This window comes from Mustela erminea, chromosome 10 (assembly GCF_009829155.1).
Source record: "Mustela erminea isolate mMusErm1 chromosome 10, mMusErm1.Pri, whole genome shotgun sequence".
NCBI lineage: Eukaryota > Metazoa > Chordata > Mammalia > Carnivora > Mustelidae > Mustela > Mustela erminea.
This window is the reverse complement of record NC_045623.1, coordinates 6,048,110-6,073,435: the sequence shown is the minus strand read 5'-3', so window position 1 is coordinate 6,073,435 and position 25,326 is coordinate 6,048,110. Positions and strand designations below refer to the sequence as shown.

Below are 25,326 nucleotides of genomic sequence, written 5' to 3'. Positions count from 1 at the left end.
TTTATAGGTTTGGGATACTAAACCTTATCAGAGATACCATTTGCAAATATCTTCTCCCATTTTATGGGCTGCCTTTTTAGTTTTGTTGACTGTTTCCTTTGCTGTGCAGAAGCTTTTTATTTTGATGAAGTCCCAGTAGTTTATTTTTACTTTTGTTTCCCTTACCTTAAGAAACATATCTAGAAAGAAATTGCTATGGCCTGTGTCAAAGAGGTTGCTGCCTGTGTTCTTTTCTAGGATTTTTATGGTTTCATGTCTCACATTTAGGTCTTTCATCCATTTTGAATTTATTTTTATGTGTAAGGTAAGAAAGTGGTCCAGTTTCATTCTTTTACGTGTTGCTGTCTAATTCTCCCAACACCATTTTTTGAAGAGACTTTTTTACATTGGATATCCTTTCCTGCTTGGTCAAAGATTAATTGCCCATAGAGTTGTGGGTCCCTTTCTGGGTTTCTATTCTATGCTTTTGTTTTATGTGTCTGTTTGTGTGCCAGTACCATACTGTCGTGATCACTACAGCTTTGTAATATAACTTGGAGTGTGGAAATGTGATGCCTACTGCTTTGCTTTTCATTTTCAAGGCTACTTTGGCTATTTGGGGAAAATAGTATGGAGGTTCCTCAAACAGTTAAAAATAGAACTTGGGAGAAATTGGAGGGGGAGACAAACCATGAGAGACTATGGACTCTGAGAAACAAACTGAGGATTTTGGAGGGAAGGGGATTGGGGGGTTGGGTGAGCCCGGTGGTAGGTATTAAGGAGGACATGTATTGCATGGAGCACTGGGTGTGGTGTATAAACAATGAATTATGGATCACTGAAAAAGAAATTAAATTTAAAAAAAAAATAGTACTACTCAATGACCCAGCAATTGCACTACAAGGTATTTACCCAAAGAATACAAAAATACTAATGCAAAGTTTAGTACAAAGAGTAGAACCATGCTTTCTAGAGCAGGTCTGTTGGGTTCACAGCGCTAAATGCATCGCAGATCTTACCCCTGTGGCAAAGCTCATATATTTATATTCTTTTTGTTGTCACTAACACAGCAAAGTGTTTTCTTGGGCCAGCAAAACCATCAAGGGACACCTGGGTGGCTCAATCAGTTAAGCATCTGCCTTCAGCTCAGGTCGTGATCGCAGGGTCCTTGGATTGAGTCCTGCCTCAGGCTCCCTGCTCTGTGGGGAGCCTGCTTTCCCTCTGACTCTCTTTCCCTCTCTCGGTCCCTCGTGAATAAATAAATAAAATCTTTTATTTTATTTTATTTATTTGACAGAGAGAGATCACAAGTAGGCAGAGAGGCTAGCAGAGAGAGAGGAGGAAGCAGGCTCCTTGCCGAGCAGAGAGCCCAATGTGGGACTCGATCCCAAGACCCGGAGATCATGACCTGAGCTGAAGGCAGCCACTTAAAGACTGAGCCACCCAGGCACACCAACCCACTGCTTTTTATAAAAGAGAGTGGAAACAGAACAATGTTGGGTCAGTGAGTGGAAAAAGTAGCTACTGCACCAGGGTTTTTAATTTTCCTACCATCAATTAATACATTTGCCCTCTACAAATATACCTTGATTGTATTTCCTGCCTAAGCACATGACTCACGTATGAACAGGAAGTTCATACAAGCAAAGAGAACAGAAGTACTGTTGCTCTTCTGTTCTTTTGACAGATTCAGAATTCCATGCAACAGAAGCTCCCTTAGGACTGTTCTCAACCTTGTCTGCACATTGGAATAATCTGGGAAACTCTAAAAAAACACTAATCCCTGGTCCCTACTCCCAAAGACCCTGTTTTAATTACTCCTTGTCTAATATGGAGACAAGGTTGAGATCTGCTGGGAAGAGGTGGTGTGCGGCCCCAGAAAGCCCAGGGCACAAGAGTTTATCCCATCAACACATTCTTAGCTAAACTGCAAAATGCTTGAGGACAGTGACAGGAGTTTATCTATTTCGACATCATCTAACGAAGTCCGAAGTCCAATATACTGTTACTGATTCTTTTTTTTTTTTTTTTTTCCCAAAGATACCATGTCATCGTCATTTAACACCTGGGAAGCTAGGGCTAAAAACTATAGGGCAAAGGTCTCCACACCAGCTGCACATTAGAAATAAGTAGTGGAGAGTTTTATTGGCATCATAGGCCAATAAAACCACAACTTCTCGATGGTCTGACATCATTATTTGTTAAAGTCTCCCAGGTGATTCTTTAAAGTACAGCCAGTGCTGAGAACCACTGCTTTCTACCTTCTAAGTGTTTATGCATTCATTCATTTGTCTTTTATTCTTTTGGAGGGGAGTTGATAAATTTAAGAATTTTTAAAAGCCTATTCGTCTAAACGTATTTATTACTCAATTTATATTTTATTTTGTTTTAATTTTATATTATATTGCATCCACTTGTTATCTTTTTTATATTACTGATTTATATTATGTATACTCTTTTTTTTTTTTAAGATTTTATTTTTAAGTAATCTCTACACCCGACGTGGGGCTCAAACTTAAAACCCTGAGATCAAGAGTCACATGCTCACCGGTGATTCATATGCACATTAAAGTTTGAGAAGCACTGCTTTGGTATGCTTTAAGGATTTTAAAAATTCAGATGGACTACCAAAAGAAATGAAATCTTGCCATTTGCGACAACATGGATGGAACTAGAGCCTATCATGCTTAGCGAAATAAGTCAAGCAGAGAAAGACAACTATCATATGATCTCCCTGATATGAGGAAGTGGTGATGCAACATGGGGGCTTAAGTGGGTAGGAGAAGAATCAATGAAACAAGATGGGATTGGGAGGGAGACAAACCATAAGTGACTCTTAATCTCACAAAACAAACTGAGGGTTGCTGGGGGGAGGGGGTTTGGGAGAAGGGGGTGGGATTATGGACATTGGGGAGGGTATGTGCTTTGGTGAGTGCAGTGAAGTGTGTAAACCTGGTGATTCACAGACCTGTACCCCTGGGGATAAAAATATATGTTTATAAAAATTAAAAAATTAAAAAAATAATTCAGATGGACTAAAGAATCTTAGAAAAACATTTCCAGCATTAACTGTTTATTAAATCCTCAGCATTCATAAGGAATTTATCATTTTAAAGCTATTTCATTCATAAAGTAATATTAAAGAATGAAAAATCAAAATGATATGTTTCACATTAGCACCTAAGTTTCCACCATCAGTCTGATCTATTGTTAAGAGAAGACTAAGAATTGACTGAAATTCATGTCTTGAAAACTTATAATTATTACTAGAAAGTATTCAGCAATAATAAGAAGGAGGCAAGTGGAGAGTAAATCATATACTCCTGCTTGGCAGGTGGAACAGAAAAAGAGGAAGGAAGAGAGGAAAATGCAAGTGATGGTATCTGAGAAAAGAATTAGGGATGTATACTGAGTCTCTAGGACCTGTCACAAGAAAAGGAAAAGGGCAGCCCTGAGTCCTGTCTTATTGGACACCTGGCAGCAATGGTGGACTTCCAGAGTGCCTGGAACGATGCTATGTATGAAACCCCCAGTGAATTACAGAAGAGTTAGGGAAGTGGGGAAGAGCAGGACTCCAAATAACAAACCAACCAGAGGGTGGTAGAGAAGTAGGTCTCAGAGGAAATTCTTGAGGAAAACAGCATCGACATGTAAAACATATTTAATCCACAATTAATGGATGTTTATAATACCTCAGGATCCACAATTGTGTAACTGTGGAATGTACATGAGAATGAAGGTCTCTTGTTTCCACAAGTGTTTTAAGCAGCTCCTCAAGACATTATGCTTTTCAAGGATTTATTTATAAAAACATATATATTTGGCACCTACCATGTGCCAGACATCACACTTGGCTCTGGAAATATAATGGTGTGGGTGTGCACATGTGTATGTATGTATATATATGTGTGTAAAATATATTACATATGGTATATAATATAATGGACACAGATGTAGTTAAGAAAATATAATGGACAAGATGTAGTTAAGAGTTAAGACAAAATACAACTTATTTAGTTTCAAGGAAGCAGTTCATATGGTGTTGAAATTTTGCCAAGTGGATACTGAGAAAAAAAGTCTTGGGTTAAGTTTTTAACAGAGAACAAGTTTAAACCACTTTGCAGGTAAAAGCCAGAAACCTGATAAGCAGGTAGAATGGGGACCTGAACTTATTTCACTGCCTGATTAGTTATTGATAAGCCTTTCTAGAATGTTTACCAAAGATACCAGGAGCATGACCCCACTCCAGGCCTACTGAATAATAAAAACAATGGCATGTAGCACTTATTGTACACCTGGCATAGTTATTAGTGATTGACATTATTATCCATTCACTTAATCCCCATAATACTCTATGCAATGGGTGCTACTATTATCTCCTTCTCAAAGGTAAGAAAACAGGTACACTGAGGCCTAAGGTCACACTTCTAGGAGGACAGACCTAGGATTTGAACCCAGGCTGTGCACTTAACTTTTATAATATTTTGTGGCGGGATTTCAAAAGCATAATTTTCTATTAATTACAAACACTAGTGAACAGCCTTTTCAATTCATGCCTAACACTGAGGCATGCGTGTTCTGCCAGGGGATATTTAGTCTAGGTCTAAGGACTATTGTCAAATAGTTTGTTGGGGCACCTGGGTGGCTCAGTGGGTTAAGCCTCAGCCTTCAGCTCAGGTCATGATCTCAGGGTCACAGGATGGAGCCCCACATTGGACTCTCTGCTCATCACGGAGCCTGCTTCCCCCTCTCTCTCCGCCTGCCTCTCTGCCTACTTGTGATCTCTCTCTCTCTCTCTCTCTCTGTCAAATAAATAAATAAATAAAATATTTTTAAAAAAAAGTTTGTTCCCCAAGACAGAGCCATGATGCAAAAGGACTACAGTGCTGTTCAACTAAATAATGTTATGAAGTCATTTATGTATGTATGTATGTATGTATGTAGAGAAGAGTGGAAGGGGCAGAGGAAGAGGGAGAGAGAATCTCAAGCAGACTCCATGCTCATCGTGGAGCCCAAGTGGGGCCCAATCCCATGACGTGAGAACACGACCTGAGCTGAAATCGAGAGTCAGACACTCAACTGATTGAACCATCCGGGTACCCTTCTATGAAGCCATTTTTAAGTGGCTGATCAACATATTTGTATGAAATATGAAACACATCTGGACACCTTATTTCCATTCACTGGTTTAGAAAGTAAGTTTAAAAGCAAACCCAATGAAAGCCTGCCACTTTGAAGATCAGTAAAGGAAGCTGATACTCTTTGGCATATAATTAGCTTAATTATCTTTTAAGTAGATGATAACTAAACTTAGTAACAAGTTGCAGGGATGGATGTACATATTAATAACTCAATTTTAAAACTGAATAAAATGGAAGGGCAAGAAATACCAGTTGCAGGTGCCCTCTGCCCTCTTCTGAAGACAGGCCTTTGAACTAAATTTGATTTTTTAAGTGAAAGCAAAGTTCAGAGTAAAGAAGGCAGCCAGAATTTATATTCTACTTGAGGACTAGGATTACTAGAGAATTATTTAAATTGAACTGGAATTCAGAGAGAGGAAAGAAAGAAAGGAAGGGAGAGGGGGAGAGAGGTATATAGAGAGAGAGAAAGAAAGAAAGGAGGGAGGGAGGAAAGAGAAAAAAAGGAAAGAAAAAAGAAGACTATAAGGTCAGAGAGGACTGGAAAGGGGATCCCTGGAAGGAGTTGTAAGCAAGTATTCTAGATCACTTACAACCACTCTTAATTTCCTACTTTATATTTTCTAATGTTTGTTGTCTTGTTACACTCCACCCCCGCCCCAATATTGTTTACCCTCTTTCAGATAGCAGCAAAAGTCATTAAATGAAAATGATCTCCATACCATTTTCATTTTCATAGACAAAAAACCTGATACCTATGTCCTATTTTGCTGCTAGCCTGCAGGGGTGGGGTGGGAAAGAACCTGAATAGCACTTGAGGGATGGCTGCTGAGAAAAGGGCAGCAAGTTGAATTCTAGCAAGTTTAATTACTTAATCATAAAGCCCATCATATTTCGCAATACAACATGAAATATCTTATTATTGGAGGAGGCCATCAAGAGGACATGACCACTGGTTGACTGGCAAGCTGGACTCAGGCAGTTGGAGCTTCTTACCCTTTCCTCTGGACTTGGGCAAATCTCCACTGGTGAATTCTGCCTCTGGGTAATCAAACCAGTGCTAAGGGGAAACATCAACTGGGAACCAGTTAGCCTGTCATCCCTGTAGAGTGGTAACTGTCAATATAAATTGCCTGGGGGGCATAACAGGAAATAGGATAAGCAACCCGCACTACACTGAGTGGCCAGTAAAAGAGTCACATCACTCATGGTGGATGACAGCACATTACCAAGAACTGAATAAGGTCACCCCTCCCCATCCATGCAGCTGTGCCCAACATTGCCACCATCTTAGATAACTTGGTCAGAGTCCTAGGAACGTACCATGCTGTGCTGGACTTAGCAAATGCCTTTTGTCTGTACACCTCTGACCATTGAGTCACAAGACCAGTTTGCATTTACATGGGAGAGGCAACAATGGGTCCTTTGACTGATTCCCCAAGGTGCCCTTCATAGCCCCACCATATGTCATGGGATGGTAGCCTGAGACCTGTCCTGTTTTCCTCCCCCACATCACTAAAATGGATCCATTACATCGATGATATAATGTTAACATGGGCGGGGGGGCGGGGGGTGGCACCTGTGTGGCTCCATCGTTAAGCATCTGCCTTGGGCTTAGGTCATCATCCCAGGGTCCTGAGATCAAGCCCCACATCGGGCTCCCTGCTCAACAGGAAGACTGCTTCTCCCTCTTCCACTTCCCCTGCTTGTATTCCCTCTCTCACGGTCTCTCTCTCTCTCTCTCTCTGTGTCAAATAAATAATCTTTTAAAAAAAGAATAATGTTGGGCACCTGGGTGGCTCAGTGGGTTAAGCCGCTGCCTTCAGCTCAGGTTGTGATCTCAGGGTCCTGGGATCGAGTCCCACATCAGGCTCTCTGCTCGGCAGGGAGCCTGCTTCCTCCTCTTTCTCTCTGCCTGCCTCTCTGCCTACTTGTGATCTCTCTCTGTCAAATAAATAAATAAAATCTTAAAAAAAAAAAAAAGAATAATGTTAACATGGGAAGATTTGCCTCTGCTGGAGGCCTGGAGGCTTTGCTGGAGCATATGTGAGAAAGAGGATGGGCAGTGAACCCACAAAAAATTCAGGGTCAAGGCTCTGCCATAAAGTTTTTGGGAGCTGTCTGGTCAGATGAGACTTGTGTTTTCCCAGAAGCTGTGATCAATAAGGCGCAAGCCTTCCCAGCCCCTAATATTGTGAACAAGATGCCTTTGTAAAGATTGGGGACTTTGGAGGACTTTTATTGCCCACCTGGCACAGTGCCCCCATTCCTTTTATCACCTGGTAAAGAAAGGGCACCTGTGGGACTGGGAAAGAGAGCAGCAAACTGCCTTTGAAAAAGCCAAAATACTTGTAAAGCAGGTTATAGTTCTGGGCATCTCCCAAGCAGGACTACCATTTGAATTAGATGTGTCTGTGATTCTGGAATATATGGGCTAGGCACTAGCAAAAGTAAGAGAAGGAGAGAGTACTCCCAGGATTTTGGTCTCAGCTCTGGAAGAGAGCAAAAACCTATCTACTCCCATAGAGCAATAGCTCCTATCAGTGTTAAAGGACCCCTCCAGGTTAAGCCTGTCCCTACGGAAGAGTGCATTGTGGCAGAATTTCCCTGCCCATCAAGGGTTGGGATGAGAATACATTCCATTGACTCCACTCTGCCATGGCTCAGCCTGCCACTGTGATTCAGTGGCATGCCTATTTGCAGCAGAGGAGCACCCTGTCCACCAGCCTACTAGAAATGCAGGTGCCACTAGGACCTGTGGAGGAGGGAGATCCTCCAGATGCCCCTTCCCCTATACCTGTTGTGTCCCTATAGCCCGTAGGGAGGGAGTGGGGAAATTCTAGGGGTGGTCCCGTTTCAAAGGTCATGATGTGCAAGACCGACCAAAAGTCATGACAGTGTATGGAGGGCCCAGCTCTCCTAGAATCCCCAAGCAGCAGTGTTGGTAGAAAGGAAAAATGGAATATTAATGGAGCAGATGAAATTACTAACAGGTAAACCATTTTTGCCAAGTAGTCTAAAGTACTGTCCCAGACTTTAACACATTTGTGTGATCAACCAGTAACTCCTATTACCGCATATGCCAGACTGGGGATCCCTGCTAAGGAGGCACTGTAAAGGTGTGGAAGTTGCAGAACCCAGCCATTGCCCCAACTCTCACCAACATCAGCATGCTGGGCTGCTGAGAACACCAAACCCTGAGAAAGACATGATCAGTCAGCTATTATATCACCTTTACTAAATCACATAAGAATGTAAGTGAATACCATGAGTGATCCAACCCCAGCTAGGGATCAATGGTTGCGAGCCCGGGGTTCTTGGTGGAAAAACATTGCTTTGGGAATCATTACCTTAATCTGTGTTTTCTTTTGCTTGTGCCTACATTGTTGCTGTGGTATCTGCCTCCCATACAGACAGACAGACACCAAATGGGCCACCTCCCAGATAGCGAACCCCCTTGCTGACTGCTCAGGAGACACTGTAGAAGGGGTGGGGTGTGACATTGCAAAAGCTGGTCAGGAGAGGTGGCATGTTAGGAGGAGGTCATCAACAGGATGTGACCACATGTTGACCCAGGAGCGAGACCCTTAGAGACGTCTTGGAATGTACATTCTGCTTGCCTTACTAGTGATGCAGTGTTGAGACCATATGCATGCTAATGACTGAATCCAGTCAGAGCCTCTATATGAACTTTTAACACATGGCAGGTGTGGAGATGTACTTGTCTTGCTGCTGCCCAGGACAAGCCTCATATGTAAGCTCCCTTGCTTATTTAAACCAGTCACAGGCCAACCTGGAGGGGCCTGCCTCTTTCTTGGGTCTCTTTCTGCCTTCCATGAAGGGGACCAGTTTCAGATTACACCTGGGATGCTCCTGAGGTTGCAAACTAACACTCCTGCTGGGTGCCAGGAGACTTACCTGGAACCTCCAGAGCCCTCCAATGTCATCAGTCCTTTCAAAGCAGACTGGCTCCAAGCCTTCTTCCACGCAGCATTTGATAGAGGAGAGTCCACTCACACCTCCCCCAATCACAGCAATTCTTTTCTTGGTCATGGTCTCCAGATATCTTTATCAGGCTAAATCAATGTAACCTGTCCAAAAACAAAAAGAAAAAAAAAAACGACAAAACACAGAAAGCACACATCAGCTAACACATTTCAGGGAGGAAAGATCTTGGCCTTGGCATCCTCTAAATAAATGCTGCGATAGCAGGTGCTTTAGGAGAAGCCGGATTCTGCGGTCCCCCTGGGCATAGGAAATTGCTAGGATGGGATATGGGAACCCCGCCTCCGCGAGACCCGAAACCGAGAGCCAAGTCGTGGTAGCCTATCTCACTGCCTTTCCTGCAGCACCTGGCGGATCCTTCAGCTGCCATCCAGAGGCTGCTCCGCACTTCTTCTGGCTGTGGTGGAAGAAGTATAAAGCAACAAAGTGCAAATAGCAACAGCCAATGGGGAGGAGCTATTCCTCTCCACCTCCTTTCAGCCCAAGCCCCGCTGCTCAGCGGCACCCTCTCCCTCCTCCCGGCGAGAATAGTACTTTGGCAAAACCTGCTTTGGGCAAGAAAAAAAAAAAAAAAAATCCTCCAACCTCTGTTTTTGGATTGCAGTTGCGCGGAGGCTCAACTACCGTCTCTAGAGTCGCAGCAGACCCGCGTTTCCCTCCCCCACCCCCCACCCCCATCCACGTTTAACTTCCTGGTATCCGCCTTAAAGTGACAAACTCCTCCTGGTGAGGGGACACTAGCAACTACCTCAAAGCAAGTCTTGCTCTAAAAGCTTCGGCGGAAAACACTTACCTTTCAGGATGTGTTAAAACAGATCCCCGCGCCCTCATCCTCCTCCCCATCCCACTCCCACCTCAGGTTGTTCTCCGGTTCCAGTTAGCTCGTAGAAATTGACTTGAAATACCCATGTACTAAACTGGCCGCTGGGGTTCAGTGAAAAAAGGATTACGTTTCCTACTTGGAGGAGTTTATAGTTTAGCAGAGAGGACCAAACATAAACATTTCAATAAAGTAGAAGGACTTTTTTTATTATTTCTTTTCAGCGTAACAGTATTCATTGTTTTTGCACCACACCCAGTGCTCCATGCAATCCGTGCCCTCTCTAATACCCACCACCTGGTTCCCCCAACCCCCCCCCCTTCAAAGCCCTCAGATTGTTTTCCAGAGTCCATAGTTTCTTCTCATGGTTCATCTCCCCTTCCAATTTCCCCCAACTCCCTTCTCCTCTCTAACTCCCCTTGTCCTCCATGCTATTTGTTATGCTCCACAAATAAGTGAAACCATATGATAATTGACTCTCTCTGCTGGACTTATTTCACTCAGCATAACCTCCTCCAGTCCCGTCCATGTTGCTACAAAAGTTGGGTATTTATCCTCTCTGATGGAGGCATAATACTCCATAGTGAAGGACTTTTAAGTGTCCCCCCCACCCCCACGCGCCGGGCGGCTCAGCTGATTCCCCGTGGGTGGGGAGATTCAGCCCCGCCTAGACTGGGTTCAGGGAGTTGGCTTCTCTCCCTCTTCCTCTGCTCCTCCGGGCTTGCTTTCTCCCTCTTTTCTCTCTGTCACATAAATCTCTTTTTAAAGTGCTTCCTCTCACACAGGTACCTAAGTAATTAAAAACACAAAATACCCACTTTTAAAATAGAACTTAGTTATAAAATCCTGCAGACGAGACCAGTGTAGTTGGATATCACACACTGAGTCAGAATCAGGGCCCATCCAACCCACCAGTCTGTTTTGACACGAGTGAGGGGTTTGTGGAGAACTAAGCAGTGGCTTTGTTTGCCTTCTACTTACTTCCTTAGTCAACTTGGCTCAGTTTGGACTTGCTGGCCTCACCCTGAAGTATCCTTCATGGGCCAATAAAGATCATTTCTAAAGGGTTCACCTTGTACCTTCAAAAAATCTGATGGGAATGAACCCATGTATTCTCTCAGCAACCCCATGAGGCAATTACTATCATCACCCCCATTTTCCCAGTAAGTGGAAAGGCAAGGTGCAAACAAGGCAGTTTAACTTATAAATGAGTTATTCATAAATTGGATAATTTTGAATGCACTGGAGATAACTAGATACAGAAAAACAGGTGAGTACTTTTATAAATTGAATACTAATCTCTCCCTTACTGAATCAATTTCATGATCTCAGAACAATGCAAGAATTACTTCTAAAACAATATTTTATAGACTTTTTAAAAGTCATGATCTGAGCTGAAGGCGGTAACTTAGCTGACTGAGCCACCCAGGTGCCCCCGTTTCATGTTGTTTCTAAATTACTTGTAAAATGTTTGTTTAAAATGTTTTAAAACTTGATTCATATTTTCTCATCAAGTCTAACTGCTAATTTGCAAGTGAGCCAAATTCTTCATTGGGCTGTAACAATTCTTCACTATATATATATAACAATATATGCAAACTAATATACAGGTTCGACACAATTATTCACTCATGCTATCGGAAAAGAGCAGTAACACAAATGACAGATACAGTAGATAACAGTGAGTAATTCCAACAGCTTTTGGAAGGAGTGCGTGGGTGCTCGCTTCGGCAGCACATGTACTGGAAGGAGTGCGTGGATGTGTTTGTGTGTGCATGTGCATACACATGTAATTGTACAGAGGAATTTCTGCAAAGGTCTAACCCAGGAGGAGCTTTTGAACAGTATAGCCTTGACTCTACTCAGATCTTCTCCCATGTCCTATTCCTTTCTGTGAAGTCTGCATTTTACATTTTATATTCATTCAATAAATATTGCCCTTTGGAGGCCACTTCTTTTCAGACGGCAGCTCTGAAAGATAGAACGAGCTTAGCTTAGATCTTATTTGAAGAACTGCCAAGGAAAGCTGCCCAATAAGCACAGGACTGGGAGGTAACTTTTCACTTTCCTAATTGTGTCTTTTTGTGAGAAGTTTTAAATTTTGATGAAATCAATTTAACAGTTTTTCTTTTCTGATTAGTACTTTTTGCTTCTGTTTAAGAAATCTTTGCACATCCCAAGCTCATACAGCCTCCTGCGTTTCCAGCTAGAAGATTTACAATTTTAGATTTTAAATTTAGATCTATTATCCATTTTAAATTAATACGAATGGTATAAAGGGTCAAGGTGAATTTTTTTTTTCCTATCTGGATATTATGTTCTTCCACCAGCATTTATTCTAAGACCTTTCTTTCCCCTTGAATTGCGTTGGTGTCTTTGCCATTGATCATATATGGGTGAACGTATATCTGGACTCTCTTCTGTTTAACTGATCTATTTGTTTATCCTTACACCTATACCATATTGTATTAATTACTTTAACTTGAAATTTGAAAACTAGTTATATATGTGTATATGTGTGTGTGTGTGTATATATATATATAAATACCATCTTTGTGCTTCTTTTAAAGATGATTTTGACTATTCTGTTTTTTTTCAATTCCATTACATTTTAAAATTAGCTTTCTATCAAAAAAGCCTCCTGGGCTTTGATTAGGATTACATTGAACGTATAGACCAACTTGGGGAGAACAGACATCTAACAATTGAGTCTTCTAATATGTAAAATAGACTATTTTTTCCTTCTCATAGGTCTTCTTTGATTTCTCTCTGTGTTGTTTCATATTTTCAGTGTGGAATCTTGCATATTTTATTTAGTCCTGTGTATTTTATTTTTAAAGTCCTACTGTAAATGGCGTTTTTACATTTTCCTCTTTCTTTTTTTTTTTTTTTTAAAGATTTTATTTATTTATTTGACAGAGAGAAATCACAAGTAGATGGAGAGGCAGGCAGAGAGAGAGAGAGGGAAGCAGGCTCCCTGCTGAGCAGAGAGCCCGATGCGGGCCTCGATCCCAGGACCCTGAGATCATGACCTGAGCCGAAGGCAGCGGCTTAACCCACTGAGCCACCCAGGCGCCCTACATTTTCCTCTTTCATTTGTTTTTTGCAAGTATGAGGAAATACAGCTAATATTTGTGTATTGACTTTGTATCACATGGCTTTGCTAAATTCACTTAATAATTCCAGTAGTTTGTAGATTCCTTGGATAGTCTATGCATACAATCATGTCCATTTATGAATAACATGTTACTGTTTTCTTTCCAATTTTTTTATTTTTTATTTTTTTTCTCTCTTCATTGCTCTGGGTAGGGCCTCTAATACAGTGTTGAAAAGAAGTGGTGATAATAGACATCCTTGTCTTGTTATGGAGAAATATTCACTATTTTATCATTAAATGTGATGTGATTTGTATGTTTTAGGTAAATAATCTTACCAAATTGGGGAAGCTTTCTTCTATTCTTAGTTAGCTAAGAATTTTTATTATGAATAGGGTTGAATTGTATAAAATACTTTTTCTGTGTCTATTAAGATGATCCTATTGTTAAAATTATATTGATTGATTTTTTAATTTTAATTTTATTTTTTAAAAAAACTTTATTTAAAAGAGAGAATGAGCGGGTGGATGGGGCAGAGGGAGAAGGAGAAGCAGACTCCCTTCCCAGCAGGGATCCCAATGTGGGACTTAATCCCAGGATCCTGGGATCATGACCCTATCCAAAGGCAGACACTTAACCAGCTGAGCCACCCAGGTACCCCTCAAATGATTTTTTAAATGTTAAGCAAACTATCTGTTTCTAGAATAAACTCACATAACCACGATGTGGATAGTTCTTTTCTTTTCTTTTTTTTTTAAATATTTTTGAAGCCTGATGCAGGGCTCAATCCCAGGATCCTGAGATCATGACCTAAGCTGAAGGAAGATGCTTAACCAACTGGGCCATCCAGGTGTCCCTGTCTAGTTTTTATATGAGATTGTATTTTATTTGTTAAAATTTCACTTGGAATTTTTTTCATCTGTATTTTCAAGGAATATCGCTCTAATTTTTTTTCTTATAATGTCTTTGATAGGCTTTGGTGTCAAGGTTATGCGGTCTGTCTGAAAGATTTTGTGTAGAATTGTTGATCTTTTTGCTTAAAAGTTTGGCAGCATTTACCAGTGTAACCATCCGGATTGGGTGTTTTGATTGTTGGAATGTTTTCATTAAAAGATAGAGGATTATTCAAATTTTCTCTCTTCTTGTGCCCTTTTCTGTAAGTTGTGCTTTTCTAAAAAGTTGCCCATTTCATCTAGATTGTCAGATGTATTGGCATAAAATTATTCATGACATTCTCTTTTTTTTTTTTTTAAGAGAGAGAGAGAGACTGATTTGTGTGCATGGAAGGGAAAGGTAGGGAGGGGAAGGGGGAAAGAGAGAGAATCTTAAGAAGAATCCATGCCCAGCACGGGGGAGACACACAGAGCTTACACAGGGCTTGATCTCATGACCCTGAGATCAAAACCTGAGCCAAATCAAGAGTTGGACCCTTAACCAACTGAGCCACTCAGTTGCCCCCCTCCATTATTCTTTTAAAGTATGTAGCATCTAGATTGATCTTGCCTCTCTCATTCCTAATATTAGTTATTTGTTTTTCTCATTCTTCTTTTTCCTTGATCAATTATGTCAATTTTATTAATCTTTTTAAAAAACTGTCTTTTGGCTCTATTGACATCTCCTGTTTTATATCTCTTTTCTATTTCATTAATTTCTGATTTTGTGCTTATTATTCCTTCTTTCTACATTTGCTCTTTTTTTAGCTTGTAGAAATATTTACTTAAGTCCTCAAATCTCCATTGAGAACTACTATAGCTGCATCACAGAAATTTTCAAATGTGGTGTTTTCATTAGTGTTCCTTTCAAAATATTTTCAAACTTCTATTGTAATTTCATTTTTGATGAATGGATTATTTAGAAGTTACTTAATTTTCAAATTTGGGATTTTCTAGATGTTTTGTTATTGATTTCTAGTTTAATTTTGTTGTCAGAGAATATAATTTGTATAATTTTAATCCTTAGAAACTGATTACTAGTTTTACTGCTTAGCATATGGGATATTGTGTTCAATGTTTCATATACATTTGAAAAGACTGTGTAACCTGTAGTTAAGTATAGTGTCCTGCAAGTGTCCATAAGGTTATGTTGCTTAATATTGTTGCTCAAATGTTCTATATCATTACAAATGTTTTGTCTGTTTGTTCTGTTAATTATTGAGGAGGTATGTTAAAATCTCCACATATAATTCTAAATTTGTCTTTCCCATACAGTTCTGTCAATTTTTGCTTCATAAATTTTGAAGTTATATTATTAGGTACATACCCATTTAGGATTATGTCTTCTTTCTATGGAATTTGTCTTTTTTTAAAATTTAATTTAATTTTTTCAGTGTTCCAAGAGTCATTGTTTATGCACCACACCCAGTGCTGCATGTAATACGTGCCCTCCATAATACCCACCTCCAGGCTTACCCATCTCTCCCCCACCCCCACCCCGCCGTCCCCTTCCCCTCTAAACCCTCAGTTTGTTTCTCAGAGTCCACAGTCTCTCATGATTCATCTCCCCCTCCGATTTCCCCCAATTCAGTTTTTTTTTCCTTCTCCCACTATCCTCCATGCTATTCCTTATGCTCCACAAGTAAGTGAAACTTTCTCTGCTTGACTTATTTTGCTCAGTATACTCTCCTCCAGTCCTGTCCATGTTGATACAAAAGTTGGGTATTCATCCTTTCTGCTGGCTGCTGGAATTGATCTTCTAATTATTATAAATTTCCTTCTTTTTTCTTTTACTTCTTCCTTAAAATTTACTTTGACAGTTATTAATATAACCACATCAATTTTCACATGGTTCCTGTTTCAAGGAATATATTTTCTTATTATTTTATTTCTAATTACTTATATTTAAATCAAAAACTTCTATTTAAAGTGTGTTTTTTGGGGTGCCTGGGTGGCTCAGTGGGTTAAAGCCTCTGCCTTCGGCTCAGGTCATGATCCCAGAGTCCTGGGATCAGGCCCCACAGTGGACTCTCTGCTCAGCGGGGAGCCTGCTTCCTCCTCTTTCTCTGCCTGCCTCTCTGCCTACTTGTGATCTCTGTCAAATAAATAAGTAAAATCTTTAAAAAAAAAATAAATAAAGTGTGTTTTTTATAGGCAGGATATTGTTGGGTCTTTTTTTTTTTCATAGTCTGACGATCTTTTTCTTTTTTTTTTTTTGATTTATTTATTTTATTTTAAGTAAGCTCTCCACCCAATGTGGGGCTTAAACCCATGACCCCAAGATCAAGAGCTGCATGCTCTACCAACTAAGTAAGTCAATCTTTTTCTTTTAAAGATTGATTAGGCCTTTTAAATTTATTGTGATTACTGATATGGTTACTGAAAATTGATTTTTTTTAAATTTTACACCTTTTCTTTGTTTGTTCCTCCTTTCCTGCTTTCCTTCACTTTAATCAAGTTATGTTTTAATTCTTCATTTTTCCTTTTATTATCTTTTTAGATCCATTTCTTTTTTTTTTTTTTAAGATTTTATTTTATTTATTTGACAGACAGAAATCACAAGTAGGCAGAGAGGCAGGCAGAGAGAGAGAGGTGGAAGCAGGCTTCCTGCTGAGCAGAGAGCCCGATGCGGGTCTCGATCCCAGGACCCTGGGATCATGTCCTGAGCCAAAGGCAGAGGCTTTAACCCTCTGAGCCACCCAGGTACCCCTTCAGATCCATTTCTTATATTTTTAATGCTTATTCTAATGATTATAATATGCATCCTTACTTTATTACTATCTTGAATTATTATTTAACCCTCCACAATGTAAGTCTTACAACAGAATACGTAATTTTATTTCCCCTGAATTTTGTATTATTGTTATATGTTTTACTTCAACATTTTTTTTAAGGATTTTATTTTATTTATTTATTAATTTTTTGACAGACAGAGATCACAAGTAGGCAGAGAGGCAGCCAGAGAGAGAGGAAGGGAAGCAGGCTCCCTGCTGAACAGAGAGCCCGAGGTGGGGCTCAATCCCAGGACTCTGGGATCATGACCTGAGCCAAAGGCAGAGGCTTTAACCCACTGAGCCACCCAGGCACCCCTTACTTCAAATCTTATGAATCCCTTAATACATTGACAGTATTGTTGCTTTACACGGCAAATAGTCTTTTAAAAAGAGTTTGAAATGAAAATTTTAAAAATACCATTTATATCATGTCAAAATATCAAATTAATGGCAGTAATCTGAACAAAAGATGTACAGGATCTCGAGGCATAAAGTGGGGAAAGATACTGGAAAAAATGCAGGAACCCTAAATTAATGGAGTGAGATACCATGTATATGAGTCATAAGAGTAAATATTGTAAAATGTCCATTTACTGCAATTTGGTCTTCAAATTCCATGCAATGCCAATCAAAATCTCAAGATGTAGGAGAGTGTATGTGTGTGTGCGCACATGTGTGTGAGGCTAATTTTAAAATCTTAGCTGTGACACCCGAAAAAGAACAAGGCTTACCAAAAAAGATGTGCAGATGGCAAAGAAGCCTTTTCACAGATTGAAATAACTTATTATATATTAAATATTATATATTTATATATTAGAACAATCTCAACAAGCACATTTAAATCTTCAGTTCATGCACTAGATCACCTCACAACCACTTGCATTCCAGTGGCCAAAGCAAGTTAATACAGAGTTAGCCTGTTGGAAGGCACTGAAGTCATATGGATAGAAGCATAAATGTATAATCATTTTATAGGATATGAATAGTCACTTATTGGGAGAAAGTGAACATTTGAGAACAGTAATACATTCTATCAAAGCTGTCTGTCCATAACCCCACCACTGGGTATATAGCCCACATTGTATATATGTATATGTATGCGTGGGTCTGTTTACTTTTAGAACCCGAATCTGTGGGCCACACTTATGAGGAAAACACTCTGGAACATTTTTTGGTGGATTCCCCAAGCGAATGAGGTTATGGTGGAACCTCAACAATGAGGGACAATTCCTAATTTCTTGAGTCTCTATCAGTGAGATGTAGAAAACTTGGGTGATCACCAAGTTCATTCCCAGCTTAAGTTTTCTGGTCCTTCACAATGCCCTGGATATTAAAATTTGTGTTTAGTTCCTTATAGAAAATGATTTCATTTAATTTTCACAACATCATTATAGAGTAGCTGTTATTACATTCATTATAAATTATCATGTATCCTAGGCCTTCCAGGAGCACTCTCTGATTGTTAAAGCTCTGATTATGAAGATTAATTTTATTTGCCAATTTTGAGCAGTTTTGGGGAATGGAAGTGGGAGAACTACCTTGCATCAAAGTTACAACAATGCCTCAGGAATATAAATATGAGTGCAACACTTGTGCTCATTTTTTAAATCTAAGACCTAGGCTTTATGGGGTTAGGGTACAACATGGCTTTGGGCCATGAGCAAGAGAGAATTCTCAGGATTATAGCCTCTAGTAGCAAAATCACATTGTCAAGAGATATTTTTCAAAAAGATTTTATTTATTTATTTTAGAGAGAGAGAGCGTGCACAAGCAGGGGCCAGGACAGAGGGAAAGGAAAGAATTTCAAGACAACTCCAACTAAGCACATGGAGCCTATGCAGAGGTCCATTGCACAACCCTGAGATAATGACCTGAGCCAAAATGAAGAGTCAGCTGCTTAACTAACTGAGCCACTCATTCACCCTTGTCAAAAGATATTTTAATGTACCCTGAGTCTTGAGAAACATTTGCTTCGTGGTTGTTATGGAGATGTCCTTTTCCTTCTGTGGAAATATGTCACACAACTTAAATTCCAGAATTGGCAAACTCAAAAGCCTTCTGTGATTAGCTGTGTGGATTCCACAACAATATACTTTTATTTTATTTTATTTATTTATTTTTTAAAGATTTTATTTATTTATTTGACAGAGAGAGATCACAAGTAGGCAGAGAGGCAGGCAGAGAGAGAGAGGAGGAAGCAGGCTCCCCACTGAGCAGAGAGCCCAATGCGGGACTCGATCCCAGGACCCCAAGATCATGACCCGAGCCGAAGGCAGCAGCTTAACCCACTGAGCCACCCAGGCGCCCCAACAATATACTTTTAGATGAAAGAAAAGAGTGTGAAATTGCATATTGTTAATTTAATGGCAAGGTATGACAGTCAAAATATATCCAAACAAAAAGGAGAGAACACAGCCCTATAATCCAAAGGACCTGTGGGCCAATTTTGACTTGTGGTCAGTTTACAATCTTTGTACTTTGTCCTCAGAGATTTATTTGATATCTTTCCAGTATTATGCCCTTAGTATTAAAGAGCAGTGGCAACTTTCTAAACTGACTTGGCAAGAGTCCTCTAAACCAGACTGACTTGTTGATACACTTCAAAGTTCACTCTCTATAGCACATTTCCCCTGAATTTCTAGGTTTTAGATTTATTATGTTATTTGATGTAAAATATGTAAAATAATATCAAAAGCCAAAATGAAATTTTCTCCTTTCCTGAAGGAAAGAAAACTCTTCCTTCATCTCTGTAGAATGATCTTTCCATTTGAGGGCCCTGACCTCTGCCTAACCTGAGCCCAAAGGTCTAAGTCCATGTACCTAAGAAGAGGTTTGTACAAATTTTCATCCATGGTCACAGCTCTTATTCAGGCTCCATAACTGATTTACCGGATGCTGCCAGCTGGTATCCTGCTGTTACCCAACAGGGACATAATGGCCAACAAACAACTTGTTTGCTAACCCAGGCATGATCATGCTTGTTTTCGTAGGGTGGGCAGATAGTAAGACCCATTCCTAGCGTGATCTGGTTACCATTAATCTTACTAGTTGTTATTACCGGAGAATTTACCTTCTCTGTAGAGGAATAAAACAAATAATTAATATGAAACCATTGGTCATAACCTTAGCAATGAATTATAAAGGAGTTGGGGTTAGATTTTATTTTGGCAATTAGCAGTTACTTCCTAGAAAACATTGTAGCCTAAGTCCTCCCATCTAGGAAATGTCTTCTCTGTGCTTCAGGTTTATAACAATCATGGCTCCTGGACTTTAGAATCGTTCTATGGGCACCTCATTCAAACATGCAGCAGTACTATTTATTGAGTGAATATAAGTGCCAGGCACTGTTCTAGGTACGTATGCAACAATCCTTAAAGTGAAATCCTTATCTTCCCTTCCTCAAACTGACAGTTGTCTCCTATATGCTCTATCTCAGTGCTGGCATCAACAGCCACCTCGTTATCCAAGGCAGAACCCCCTGGAGTCCATATCAACATTTTTTTCTTCCTCAGCTCTCTATCCAATCAGTGACCTAGTCCCCTCCAGTGTCCCCTCACCAATCTAACGAATCTATTATTCCTTTTCTAACCTTGCCTAAGTGTCTTTGCCCTGTGGTCTGTGAAACGTCCCCCAATAATGGGTCCGTAATTAAAGGAGCGAGACTGATACAAAGCAAAGGTCAAGCAAAGCTTTATTTTGCCCCAAGCATCAAGAATCAAACCCACTGGCCAGGGCTGCATCTCTTACAGAGTGGGCAACCCCTCTCTGCTTTGCAGACTAGCTTTTTTTTTTTTTTTTTTTTTTAAAGATTTTTTCTTTATTTATCTGACAGAGATCACAAGTAGGCAGAGAGGCAGGCAGAGAGAGAGGAGGAAGCAGGCTCCCTGCAGCACAGAGAGCCCGATGTGGGGCTCGATCCCAGGACCCTGGGATCATGACCTGAGCCGAAGGCAGAGGCTTAACCCACTGAGCCACCCAGGTGCCCCTGCAGACTAGCTTTTAAGGGCAAAGGACATGTGGTTGGGCCTGGCCACGCACAGGTGGCCAATGAAATTGTAACACACAGAGAAAGCTGCATATTCATGCTAGGTCACACATAAGTGACCAGTTGAATTACAATTTACCCTAGTAGATATTTGAACTAGCCTATCCCCTTGGTCAGAATTGGCACCCAAATGGCACCCAAAGGGCGGGGCCCATACTCCTTGGTAACTAGGGAGACAGTATGCAACCCCCCCACTGATTGAATGTTTCCACATGGCCTGACCCACCCTTGTCTTTGGGCTTTGTTACCTGGGACTGGTTTCCGGGACTTGTTTTTAAGTAAGTCCCCTGGGGGAAGGGGAGCAGGGGCAGTTTAAGTTTTACTGCATAAACAACAAAATGTCTGTTTAATCCAAGATGGAATCACTCTGGCTAAATAGGCCCTTACAGTCTGTTTTGAGCAATCGTCTTCCTGACTTTACATAGCTGGCTTCTCATCATTCAGATCTTAACTCAAATGTCATCTTCTTGATGACATGCTCTTCAATCCACCATATTCAGAGTTGCTTCCCAGCCCTATTTTAATCTCATTACCCTGTTTTACTATCTTGTTACCACCAGTACTACCTAACTTATTTGTATCCTCCCCACCATTTTGTCTTTCTCCATCACTAGAATCTAAGCTTCATGAGTAAGGAGACTTTTTCTACCTTGTTTACTCCTGTTCTGGACACTGGGGATATGGCCAGTGTAATCATTCTCTGTTGCTCTCATCTGGCAAAAGTCCAACCCTGGTAAACTCCAATTCTTTAAGTATTCCCTACCTGCACTCAACACACACCACACTGGCAGCTCTCATGACCATAAACCTTGCTGCTGCTGCTGCTTGGCAATGCTACCATATTTCTCTAGTCAATTCACTATTCCACACCCCAGACAACTATTTTTCACATTTCCCTCCTAAAACCTTCAAAATCCCCTTCCCCTTCCTCAAGCTCATCTGATGACCTTGCTTCTTTTTTTTTTTTTTTAAAGATTTTATTTATTTATTTGACAGAGCAAGATCACAGTAGGCAGAGAGGCAGGCAGGGAGAGAGAGAGAGAGGGAAGCAGGCTCCCTGCTGAGCAGAGAGCCGGATGCAGGACTCGATCCCAGGATCTTGAGATCATGACCTGAGCCGAAGGCAGTGGCTTAACCCACTGAGCCACCCAGGCGCCCCTGATGACCTTGCTTCTTACTTCACTTAAACAACAGAAACAATCAAGAGATCTTCCACATACTCTCACTACTAAATCTGCCTGTGTAATATGCCTCTGTGTGTTCCAGGGCATGGACTCTCTGTGCTCTTAAGTCAGCCCATCCTTTCATTCAAGGACACCACTTGTGCAGGATCAGTTTTTCTCTCTACTGGACCATTCCCATCAGTAGTCAACATGCTCTAATATCACCCATCTGAAAACAAAACAAGACTTCCCTTGACCCCATATTCCCCTTCAGTTACCGCTCCCATTTTTGTTCCCTCTAACAGCAAAACTTTCCACTTTGATCAATGACTACCATATTGCCCAATCCAACGTTTCTTTCTCTATTCTATTTTATTCCACCTATCAGTTACATTTGACACAGACAAATGCAAACTCTCTTCTTCTTGCATTTCCTCTTCATTTGGGCTTCAGGGACACCATGCTCTTACTTCTACTGTATCACAGGCTGCTGTTCTTAGGCTCTTTTGCTGGTTCCTGCTCCTCTTCTCAGCTTCTAAATGTTAATTGTCTAAGGCTAAGTCGCTTTTATTTTTTTATTTTTTATTTTTTTAGATTTTATTTATTTATTTGACAGACAGAGATCACAAGCAGGCAGAGAGGCAGGCAGAGAGGGAGGAGGAAGCAGGCTCCCCGCTGAGCAGAGAGCCCGATGCGGGGCTGGATCCCAGGACCCTGGGATCATGACCTGAGCCGAAGGCAGAGGCCTAACCCACTGAGCCACCCAGGTGCCCCCTAAGTCGCTTTTATAATTCCAGTCATCCCCCAGGAGATTCTATCTAGTAACAAGGCTTAAGGTCCATCTGAAAATTAATGTGGATAACTTCCACATTAATATATTCAGTTCTAACCCTCCTTTGAGCTCCAGGCTAATCAACCTGATTATTCAAAATCTCTGCTGGGATATCTAAGAAGAGTTTCATGTTACTGTGTTCAAAAATGAATTCCTTTTTTATTTTTTAAAAAGATTTTATTTATTTGAGGGATAAGGTGGGGCAGTATAAGCAGGGAGGGAGAGGAACAGAGGGACAAGCAGACTTCCTTGGGAGTGGGGAGCCCAACTCGGGGCTTGATCCCAGGACCCTGAGATCAAGACTTGAGCTGAAGTCAGGTGCTTAACTGAGTGAGCCACGCAGGTGCTCCATGAATTCCTTTTATAAGTTGAAATATAGTTGACATTAAAAATGAAAATTCTTGATGTTCCTCAGACCTCCTCATTCTCAGTCTTACCCCCTCCAAAAGTGGAAATTTTATTACCCCCTCCAAAAGGGGAAACTATCATTTGCTCAGGTCACATCCCTGAAATCATCCTTTATTCCTGGACTTTTCTCAGATGTTCAATCCATGTACCTTATAGACTCTACCTTTTCGATACATGTAGTATCTGACCACTACTTACCATTCCACTGCCGCCATGCTAGCCCAACCATTATCTCTTGCCCAGACTCCTGCAGTGGTCTAACTGGTCACCCTACTTCCACTCTATCCCCTTCCATAGACTCCTTTAATACACCATCTGGAGTAAAATTTTATATGTCACCTTTTATATGTGTTATGTCACCAGCAGCTGACTTGGGGGTTTGTCAGCTATCTTTCCTAGCTGTTTTTTTGATGTCAGACTCAATCTACCAAGAGAAATTTAGCTTAAAGCTAGGACTCTATCACTGGTATTATGCTAAAACAAATGTACCTTAAGTTAAAAGTAATCAAGTCTCTTTTGTTTGAGTGGCAGGTGATTGATCTTACTGCTTTAGTGGATAAGCCTACCTACAGAACCTGGAGGAGAGGAAAAAAATTCAAACCCAGAGATCAGGATGCATAATCACTCATGAGCAACCCCAAGAAGCCCTACAGAGAAGCCAGGAAAGGATACAAATCCCATTTATGGTGTTGACAAAGCATCAAGTAGGGAATCAGTATAGCCCCATTATGTGACTGTTTCTCTTTCACCTTAACATTGATAACTACCTGATTTTTATTTGCTTATTGCCTGTCTCCTCCTTTTAAATATATACTTAATTTAAAATATAACTCTTAATTTACACTTAATTATATACTTAATTAAAATATAACTCTTAATAACACTTAATTTAAAATATGAAATATAAGTGTGTTTTACTTAAATGTTTTTGCAAATGAGACTAGTGGCCTCTGTCTCCAGTGCCAAGAGTGCCTGACATATGGGAGGTGCTCAAAACAGTACTTTGGGTTTTTATGAATAAATCAACCCAAAGACATCTCTTTTGTAGCTCAGAACTAATTTCTTCTTTTATTTTAAGGGTAGATGGACTGGGGTCAGGGGTGGCATGCAACTTTAATCTGAGTTTACTGAAGATAGAAGCGCCCAGGTTTACCCAAATGGTACTAGTATTCTGATGACATTACCCAGAGAATAATACGGTTCCTCTTATAGCTTTCCTCATCTAACGTGGGGACAATCCCAATATCTATTTATAAGGTTACTGTGAGGGTTAAACGAGAAAAAAAAAAACAACTTGTAAAACACTCAGGACAGCACCTCTCACTGGATCATTAACTGCAGTTATTGCAGTTATTGAATAACTGCAGTTATTTGGTTATTATAATTTATATCAGTGACACACTACTAATTATAAATTACTACGTCATAAATCCACTCAAAGCTGATGTTGTCATTGACCCCTAATCTAACACTTTGCTTCAATTTGTTCCCCATAATTCACTTGAGAAATTCCTTTTGTTAATGACAATTTTCATGATTTTAATTTCCTATCATTCAGAAGTTCCTGACTTTGGTCTACGGCCAACAGGGAGTAAGTAAAAGGATTTTAAGGTCCAATGTATCACTGGTGCAAAAGGACCCGAGCACACCAGGCTTTTACATTCTTGCTGTGCATCGCTGGAGGACAGGGACCAACCACGTCTTACTGAATTCTATAACCTCAGAGCCCCGCATAGTATGTATGCCCCTGGCGCATAGTCAGTGTTGCTAATAAATGAATGGTGAGCATAGTGCGACCTCCCGACGAGCCGATACGCCGAGAGCCGGCTGAGCACAACCGGAAAGAACGAAAATGAGATCCTGCAGGCTAACTCGCAGGTCGCCGGCGCCCGGACGTCCGCGCAGGACACGTCCTCTGGCTGCGGCTGCGCGCTGGGTCCGGCCCGGGTGCGTCGGGAGGGAAGCGCGCGGGCGCCGCGGGGCGGAGCTTCTCGGGGCGCATGGAGAGTTCGGGCGCCGCGACGTGTGGGAGCCACATGCCCGGTTTCCTAAGTGCTCTGAAGACCCGGAGCCGCGGCGAGGTGGCGCGGGCACTAGTGCAGGAGCAGGACCTAAGGCAATGGGGCCTGACAGGT

General features: G+C 40.9%; 2 protein-coding genes across 5 annotated transcripts in view; one reads left to right on the top strand and one right to left on the bottom strand.

Annotated features, from left to right (window-relative positions):
* FMO5 (flavin containing dimethylaniline monoxygenase 5) overlaps window positions 1-9,813 on the bottom strand; it is a 30,444-nt gene extending 20,631 nt beyond the window's left edge. For 2 of the 3 annotated variants that reach the window (XM_032303329.1, XM_032303331.1), the window contains exons 1-2: window positions 9,470-9,648; window positions 9,036-9,208 (exon numbers count right to left, since the gene is read on the bottom strand). In XM_032303329.1, the coding sequence (XP_032159220.1) occupies window positions 9,036-9,170 (135 nt within the window). In that variant the 5' untranslated portion in view covers window positions 9,171-9,208; window positions 9,470-9,648. Of the gene's footprint in view, window positions 1-9,035; window positions 9,209-9,469; window positions 9,649-9,707 lie in introns of those variants that run through there. The other variant, XM_032303330.1, reaches the window with a different exon arrangement.
* CHD1L (chromodomain helicase DNA binding protein 1 like) overlaps window positions 1-25,326 on the top strand; it is a 143,956-nt gene that overhangs the window by 46,813 nt on the left and 71,817 nt on the right. The window contains exon 1 of one of the 2 annotated variants that reach the window (XM_032303326.1): window positions 25,153-25,324. The exons of the other annotated variant lie outside the window; for it this stretch is intronic. Coding sequence (XP_032159217.1) covers window positions 25,192-25,324 — 133 coding nt within the window. The 5' untranslated portion in view covers window positions 25,153-25,191. Of the gene's footprint in view, window positions 1-25,152; window positions 25,325-25,326 lie in introns of those variants that run through there. 2 annotated transcript variants of the gene reach the window in all.